The 9,446-nt window shown below is 45.0% G+C and overlaps 1 protein-coding gene across 2 annotated transcripts in view; it reads right to left on the bottom strand.

Moving 5' to 3' along the window:
- Positions 1-331: 331 nt before the first annotated feature.
- Positions 332-9,446, bottom strand: part of LPAR2 (lysophosphatidic acid receptor 2) — a 76,439-nt gene continuing 67,324 nt past the window's right edge. For both annotated transcript variants that reach the window (XM_088455120.1, XM_088455119.1), the window contains exon 3: positions 332-3,108. In XM_088455120.1, the coding sequence (XP_088311246.1) occupies positions 2,810-3,108 (299 nt within the window). In that variant the 3' untranslated portion in view covers positions 332-2,809. The remainder of the gene's footprint in view (positions 3,109-9,446) is intronic.

Genomic DNA, 9,446 nt, shown 5'->3' with positions numbered 1-9,446 from the left:
ACTGTATCATAAGAACTTCCACAATGTATGTTGTGTCACAATTAGTGCCTGATTTCCATGGAAATCCTGAACAGTACTTTTTTTATGGATCTCCTTGCAATATCACAGTTTCATGTATGGAATCAGTTAAACCAGTGATTATTCAGTATTTTCTCCTTCTTAAAAAAAAAAGTATGGTTAGAGTTTACCACTCAGTAAAGCTTCCATTGTTTATGTTCTCTTCCCCTTTTGCAGAGCCTTCCTGCATTAAATGTGACCCTTTTATTTAAGACATATGTAAAAAGTCCACCAACATATCGTTTAAAGATAAAAATGTACATTATTTATTGCCCTGTGATAAATAACAGGAAGAAACATAAGTATTCACAATTTGTTTAAAAGACAACGAAAAAAAAAATACAAAAAGAAAAATATTTAAGTTGTCCATCACTTTATAATCTGAAACAGGTGCAAAGGGGGAGTGGGCAATTCACTACCAGAGCACATAATCTGCACTTGTCTGCCAATCAGTAGAAAATATACCACTTAGGGTCTCCTTTTAAAATAATAACAGCAGAGATTTTAGTTGCCTACATTTGCATATTTATGTGTAAAGGCCCCCATACACCAGCGACTGATTGTCACACTCCTGCGATCCCCAGATGCAGGTCACGATCAAAATAAGATCATGATTTGCAAATCGGTGACTTTAACATGTCGAATTTCAATGATCCTCCGACAAATTGGTGTCCATCGATGGCCGCTGGTCGGCAATTCTGACCGGTGGATCACCGTTTCTGATCCGTTCGGAGGATCGGGCAATCTATCGGCTGGTGTATGGGCCCCTTAGGCCATTCACCATTTACAAGGTGTTTCCCATAATAGGATGGTTGTAACTCTAATCAAAGACGGCATCAAAATTGGGACTCCTAAACACATGTATTAAATTGCAAGCAAAGCTCACCAGGATATTGCCCAGTCCATCACACACAGGTAATACATTATATTATTTATTTTTGTAGTATTGTTAACGCTCTCTTTGATTACAGTTAGAACCATACTATTAACGGAGGTTCAGGGCCTGATGTTTAATTTAAGTGCATGTGTCCCGCTGGTGGACGCAGATTGGAACTGCATGGATATCCATGCAGTTTGGATAGGCATTCCTAGGGGGTGACAGGGGATGCGGTTCGAGGATGCAGTTCCAATGCCCCGATGACCAAACTCCTAAGGACACTGAGCAACCATAAGGTTGCTCAAAAGTCCGATGGTACGGCCGATGTCCACTCAGTGGTACGCTTTTGTGGGCAACATGGGAGATTAGAGCTGCAGCCACTGAGCTTCTCAATATCCCATTGGCTGCAGCACTAGCATCATTTCACAGTAGCAGCTGCAACAAAAGTCACAGATGCTACCGCTTTGTGTCTACCTCTGTATCACCAACTCACTGAATAAACTGGCAAATATATGCAACTAAACTCATATAACTGTATTACTGATATTAATCATAAAATTGTTGTCTGGATTTTTTTCTTCTCAGTTGATTATCATAGACGGTATGACCAGGGAGTGTGACGCTATTCATTGCATGTAACTAAAACAAAGAAAAGGTGCTTAAAATGCATATGCTACATTGTTCCAGGATTACTGAGCATTAGTTCTCTTTTTGTCCTTCTTTTATCTTGATATGTCTACTCTCTCCCAATCCATACTGCTCACTTGTGACAGAGAAGCCCACACATCTTATATCGTCTGCTTATGGGTCAGGTTTTATTGCAGTGCATCACGAGACCTGGGCTTAATGAAAAAGTCGACCAGGCGAACTGAGCCAAATCACTCTTCCTTCTACAGCTGATTTCCCATAATCCCTCAAGTAACAAAAAAATAACCATTCTCTAAAACAGGGATGGGGAACCTCGTAAGCGGCCGCTCGTCCGCTCCGAGCGATGTTTGCCCAACTGCGCATGCATACGGATCGTTATACGCATGCGCGAACCAGTCAGTGCGGCCGAAATTTGTTTGTTCGCTAAACAGCGAGTGCCTGCTATTTTGAGTGACAGGAGGGGGCGTATGTGGGTGGTAACGGGAAGGTGCTTGAAAACGGGGAGTGGAGACCCGAACGCAGGCGTGCTTAAAGGTCAAAACGGGCGTTTTATGGGTGTGCATAATTAATACAGCAGCGTCATTGACCACGTCACTGGGTTATTTTATAACCAGAACTGCTCACAAGATTGTGGTAGCAAAAACCAACCACAAGAATAGCGAGCAGTTCATACGCTGGTTGATGTACTCGATTAATAAATAGCGGACATGACGTAGGATGCGAGCGGCCAGGGGGCGTATTTTTCCAAAAAACGACCGCAAGTTTTGTTCGCTCGTTCAGACCTAGAGGCGTGAACAGACCGCAAAGAGCGAACGGCTCATTTGAATAGCCACCCCTATTTTCTGGACGAGCGAGCACTAATTGCGTCCGGCTCTGAATCAGGCCCTTGATACACTGTGCTCAGAAGCTGAGCTTAGAAATAATGTCATTTGGTTTGAAAATTTGGATAGACTACCCATCCCCAGCATGATACAAAAACTATGGGCAAAGCCTAGGAGACATGGGTTGCTTTCCAATGTGAGTAGCTCAATTCTCAAGATGTTTCCATCTTATTTATTTATTTAGGCGATGCTATTTTACTGTTTTTAATGTCAGGTTATCCAGTATGGGTTTCAGCTCACTCATGTTACTATTCATGGTGTCCATAGCACCACAGTGGCAAATTTCCCATTATGTTCAGTCTTTGTCTAGAAGTGTCAGTTGAGAGCTAGCACCATGTAAAGAGAACTAAAGTGTGGAGTCCCTCATAGGATGTCCATTGTCAGCCAATATTCTCCTCTCTGTGTTTGTTGACTTGAGGGAAGTTGAGTATTTAGACTTCCGGTTGCAGCAAAAGCAGAGGATCTGCTTGAAGGTAGCTCTCATCTCGTTGTCCCTGTACGAGTACACAATGGGGTTGATGATAGAGTTGAACTCGGCAAGGAGGAGAAAGTACTTTTCAACAGCCAACACATTGCAGGATTGGCACCCTAAGCCATCCAGAAGGAGAACAACTTGGCCGGGAGTCCAGCAGATGACAAAGGCACCTATGGGAAATGAAGAAAACATATGACATGGGTATAGTAACAGAAAATACTAGTGATAAGCGTTCTACATGGATAGGTCGGTAACAAGGTCTGTCTGGTAAGAATAAATTAGAACAAACTTATTTTTTAATCACGGCACCCTACATTATCAGCATTTTTTTCACGGCACCCCGAGGCCAATAGTTTCTTATTGAAATATTCTGCAAAAAATACAAAATAAGTAAATTGTGCCTATATGTCATCCTTAGGCTCAGTTATGTGGTGATGGACATGGTTGCTATTCTGCCATAAGCTCTGGACCACTAACCCGTGGCCCCCTACAAATGCCCCGTGGCAATCAGTTTGGAAACCACTGAACTAGAATATTAAATCAGGTTAATACCAGTCGAGCAGGTCTAAATTTCAGGCATCCCCAGAATGTATCTAGGTGGTGTGATAGGATCACTGGTAAAGTGGTCTGTGGCAGGTACATTGGTCCCAGATTCCTGTCTTATGTGTTCTAAACCCCCAGGAGAAAGTCTGCACTGTAGCAGGCTTGAGTCTCGGTTTTTTGAAAAGCCGGTTTGGGACCTGGGGGTTGTGGGTGAGAGGAGAGGGAGGGCTCCACCCACGGCCACTCCAGGTTTTGGTTCTCTTAGCCTGGTAACAGGCTTGTTAGGGTTTCCACCTGAGAGTGGCCAATATAAGCCTAGTGTGTTTAGGGCTGATTGTCTCACCTGGGAGAGCAGGCAGGGAGTTTGCTCAGAGACACTTGGAAACCTAACTGTGAGTGTTGTGCGGTGCTTTTGTTGCTGGCGAGGGCATTAGGCCCTGCCAGGTTCTGGTAGCGAGGGAACTACCTGTGAAGTTAGTGCCCCGACAGGGCTAGGATTTATATTTATGTTTTCTTTATATTTCTGACATTGTACAATAAAGACTGGCGCCGACCAGCTTGTACTTGCATCCAGACTGGTGTGCTGCTTCCCTGCTGCTGTGTGTGTGTGTAAGGAAGGAGTCCTCTACCCAGGAGAGGGACCCCCTAACCTAACTGTGTCACAGTGGTTACCGCAGCAGATTTGGTTTCTACACGCCTGCTAAATTGTGAGATATACCAGTCCCATTAGCAAAAACCATCTTCAGATGGTGCTAGGCTAGTACATAGTAGCCTATGGGTTACTACACTGCATATTTTACCAGAGAGGTTACATCTGGATCCCTTCCAGCCGGCCCCCAGTGATGCATGCACAAGCTAGGTCAGGACCTGCAACCAAAGTTATAGCAGTTACAAGCTCTGTCCCGGCACCCAAAAGTTGATAATCAGATAATCATAATTGAAAATATTTAAAGTTGCGATTATCAGCGTTATTATCACATCTGTGATAAATATGTCCCTAAATCTGGCAACAAGGTGAAATCCTTATACTTAAAGATTATTCCCACCAAAACCGAAAATAATTCTATTGGTTAACATGATAAAAGTCTGCCTAGGGAGGAGTGAGTAGAGTGAATCCAGGACCTCAGCAGATATGGTGGACATTACCTCCCTACACAATGCAGTCATGGGGATGTAGTTAATAGACGCCTATCTTAATCCCGACGCCGGAATACAGGTTTACGCCGGACCGATCGAGGTAAGTCCAAGCGTCTTAGCACTTAGTCGCGCGTGGGATGGGGGGGAGTTAGGTTTAGGGACTCCAGGGGGGACTTAGGGTTAGGCACCCCCCTGGGAGGGTTAGGCTAGGGGGAGGGATGGTTAGGGTTAGGCACCACCTTGGGACTATTAGTGTTAGGCACCACTAAAGGAGGGTTGGGGGAGAGAGGGGAGGGTTAGGGTACTTACCAGCCCTAGTCGGGATCTTGTCCTGTCGGGCTTCTGTAGTCGGGATTTGAACCGGCGACTAATTTCATGCCCATTCCTAGTCATGTTGTCAATTGACAGAAGGATGACAACAGGAAAACCTGGACACATTTGTATTAGGGGTGTGCACCGGCCACTTTTCGTGTTTTGTGTTTTGGTTTTGGATCTGGATCTTTCTTCGTGTTTTGGATCTGGATTGGTTTTGCCAAAACCACCCTTCCGTGTTTTGGGTTCTGGGTTTTGTGTTTTGGATCTGTATTTTTTTGAAAAAAAGCATAAAAACAGCTAAAATCACAGAATTTGTAGGTTTTTCTGCTCCTATGCTATTATTAACCTCAATAACCTTAATTTCCACTCATTTCCAGTCTATTCTGAACACCTCACACCTCACAATAGTGTTTTTATGTCCAAAAGGTTGCACCGAGGTAGCTGGATGACTATGCTAAGAGTCACGAGTGGGCGGCACAAACACGTGACCCATCTAGGCGTGAAACCAGTGGCAGACAGGATGGCAGTTTGAAAAACTAGGCCCCAAACTGTACACAATGCAAAGAAAAAAAAGAGGTGCAAGATGGAATTGTCCTTGGGCCCTCCCACCCACCCTTATGTTGTATAAACAGGACATGCACACTTTAACAAACCAATCATTTCAGCGCCAGGGTCTGCCACACAACTGTGGCTGAAATGATTGGTTCGTTTGGCCCCCCACAAAACAAGCTGGCAATTAATCTGTCCCTGCACAAACTGGCTCTACGGAGGCAAGATGTCATCCTCATCCTCCTCATCCACCAATTCCTCACCCTCTTCAGTGTGTACATCCTCATCCTCACAGAGTATTAATTCATCCCTGCTGGAACCACAGGTCCCTCTGTACGTTCTGGAGGCTGGTCTCCCTGGAAGAGTTGATAATTCATTTTATGAACATTATCTTCTCCACATTTTGTGGAAGCAACCTCCTACGCCTTTCGCTGACAAGGTTCCCGGCTGCACTAAACACTCTTTCGGAGTACACACTGGAGGGGGGGCAACTCAGGTAAAATAGACCCAGTTTGTACAGGGACCTCCAAATTGCTTCTTTTTCCTGCCAGTACAGGTACGGACTGTCTGACATGCCTACTTGGATGCTGTCACCGATGTAATCCTTTAACAGACAGACGCACGCTTGTCGCTGCTGCTTTGAGGATGCAAGTGCGGCTACAGCCCACACAATTCACAAAGACAGAAAAAAAAAAGAATATTTTTATTGTTTGTGGAGCGCACTTTGAGGGTTACACCACCCTTTAACAGACAGACGCACGCTTGTCGCTGCTGCTTTGAGGATGCAAGTGCGGCTACAGCCCACACAATTCACAAAGACAGAAAAAAGAAGAATATTTTTATTTGTGTAGCACACTTTGAGGGTGTCACCACCCTTTAACAGACAGACACACGCTTGTCGCTGCTGCTTTAAGGATGCAGGTGCGGCTACAGCCCACACATTTCACAAAGACAGAAAAAAAAAGAACAATATTTTAATTGTTTGTGTAGCACACTTTGAGGGTGTCACCACCCTTTAACAGACAGACGCACGCTTGTCGCTGCTGCTTTAAGGATGCAGGTGCGGCTACAGCCCACACAATTCACAAAGACAGAAAAAAGAAGAATATTTTTATTTTTTGTGTAGCACACTTTGAGGGTGTCACCACCCTTTAACAGACAGACGCACGCTTGTCGCTGCTGCTTTGAGGATGCAAGTGCGGCTACATCGCACACAAGTCACAAACACATTAAAAAATAGTTTTTTCTGTTTTGGAGCACTTTGAGAGTTACACCACCCTTTAACAGACAGACGCACGCTTGTCGCTGCTGCTTTAAGGATGCAGGTGCGGCTACAGCCCACACAATTCACAAAGACAGAAAAAAGAATATTTTTATTGTTTGTGTAGCACACTTTGAGGGTGTCACCACCCTTTAACAGACAGACGCACGCTTGTCGCTGCTGCTTTGAGGATGCAAGTGCGGCTACATCACACACAAGTCACAAACACATTAAAAAAAATTTTTTATTTTTTGGAGCACTTTGAGAGTTACAACACCCTTTAACAGACAGACGCACGCTTGTCGCTGCTGCTTTGAGGATGCAAGTGCGGCAACATCGCACATAAGTCACAAACACATTAAAAAAAAAAAATTATTTTTTGGAGCACTTTGAGAGTTACAACACCCTTTAACAGACAGAGACACGCTTGTCGCTGCTGCTTTGAGGATGCAAGTGCGGCTACAGCCCACACAATTCACAAAGACAGAAAAAAAAAAGAACAATATTTTAATTGTTTGTGTAGCACACTTTGAGGGTGTCACCACCCTTTAACAGACAGACGCACGCTTGTCGCTGCTGCTTTAAGGATGCAGGTGCGGCTACAGCCCACACAATTCACAAAGACAGAAAGAAGAAGAATATTTTTATTGTTTGTGTAGCACATTTTGAGGGTGTCACCACCCTTTAACAGACAGACGCACGCTTGTCGCTGCTGCTTTGAGGATGCAAGTGCGGCTACATCGCAGACAAGTCACAAACACATTAAAAAATTTTTTTTATTTTTTGGAGCACTTTGAGGGTGTCACCACCCTTTAACAGACAGACGCACGCTTGTCGCTGCTGCTTTAAGGATGCAGGTGCGGCTGCAGCCCACACAATTCACAAAGACAGAAAGAAGAAGAATATTTTTATTGTTTGTGTAGCACACTTTGAGGGTGTCACCACCCTTTAACAGACAGACGCACGCTTGTCGCTGCTGCTTTGAGGATGCAAGTGCGGCTACAGCCCACACAATTCACAAAGACAGAAAAAAAAAGAACAATATTTTATTTGTTTGTGTAGCACACTTTGACGGTGTCACCACCCTTTAACAGACAGACGCACGCTTGTCGCTGCTGCTTTGAGGATGCAGGTGGAATCTAGACGGGATTTGGAACCGAGGACACACTACCTCCATCAATTGTCTAAATCCCACTGCACTAATGGCGGATACCGGACGCACGTCTAACACCAACATAGCGGTCAAGGCCTCAGTTATACGTTTTGCTTCAGGATGACTGCTGTCGTACTTCATCCTCATCGCTAGGGACTGTTGGAGGGTCAATTGTTTAGTAAAAGTAGTGATGTTCCTACTTCCTCTCTGGGATGATGAACAACTCCCAGCAGCAGCAACAGCACAACTCCCAGCAGCAGCAACAGCACTAGGAGGAAGTGGTTCTTGATCTTTCCCTATTTTATTTTTATCGGAGAAAGTTTGGTGTTCCATTTATGTTATATTGATATATATACGTGCGGCTAAAGCGCACACAAACACAGAAAATATTTTTTTATTTTTGCTGGAGAGTAGTGCACTTTGTGGGTTACACCACCCTTTAAGAAATGAGCCAGCCGGCTCTTTACTTATGGGACACAGGCGCACGCTTGGCGCTGCTCCTTTGTTGATGCACGTGCAGCCACAGTGCACACAAGTCACAAACACAGAAAATATATATTTTTTTGGTTTGGACTGGAGTGTACTTTCGGGGGTTACAGCGCCCTTAACGGTCAAGCCAGCCGGCCCTTTACTTATGACACAGGCACACGCTTGGCACTACTTTGTTGATGCACGTGCGGCTACTGCGCACACAATTCACAAACACAGAAAATAATTTTTTTTTTGGTTTGGACTGGAGTGTACTTTCGGGGGTTACAGCACCCTTAACGGTCAAGCCAGCCGGCCCTTTACTTATGACACAGGCGCACGCTTGGCACTACTTTGTTGATGCACGTGCGGCTACTGCGCACACAATTCACAAACACAGAAAATAATTTTTTTTTTGGTTTGGACTGGAGTGTACTTTCGGGGGTTACAGCACCCTTAACGGTCAAGCCAGCCGGCCCTTTACTTATGACACAGGCGCACGCTTGGCACTACTTTGTTGATGCACGTGCAGCTACTGCGCACACAATTCACAAACACAGAAAATAATTTTTTTTTTGGTTTGGACTGGAGTGTACTTTCGGGGGTTACAGCACCCTTAACGGTCAAGCCAGCCGGCCCTTTACTTATGACACAGGCGCACGCTTGGCACTACTTTGTTGATGCACGTGCGGCTACTGCGCACACAATTCACAAACACAGAAAATATATTATTTTTTTAGCACTTGGGGGGAGCACCCCTGATGGACAGAGCACCCCCTGGACAACACTACAGCACCCCTTTAGGACTGGGACACTGCACAGGACTTTGGAGTGGACACAGCCCCTATGGAGAACTGATTGCACAACACAGTCCAGCCAGCCCCTATGGACTTTGAAGTAGTGGACACAGCCCCTATTAACAACAGCAGCACAGCACAACACAGCCAGCCCCTATGGACTTTGAAGTAGTGGACAACAGCAGCACTACACTACACTACACTACACAGCCCTAATTCCCACCCTCCCTCTTCACTGTCCACAGCCGAGTGAGAAAATGGCGCCGACGCGGGTACCTTATATAG

This window comes from Taudactylus pleione, unplaced genomic scaffold (assembly GCF_031769625.1).
Source record: "Taudactylus pleione unplaced genomic scaffold, aTauple2 ptg000644l, whole genome shotgun sequence".
NCBI classification, from domain to species: Eukaryota; Metazoa; Chordata; class Amphibia; order Anura; family Myobatrachidae; genus Taudactylus; species Taudactylus pleione.
The sequence above is the reverse complement of the archived record's forward strand: the minus strand, read 5'-3'. Positions and strand labels throughout refer to the sequence as shown.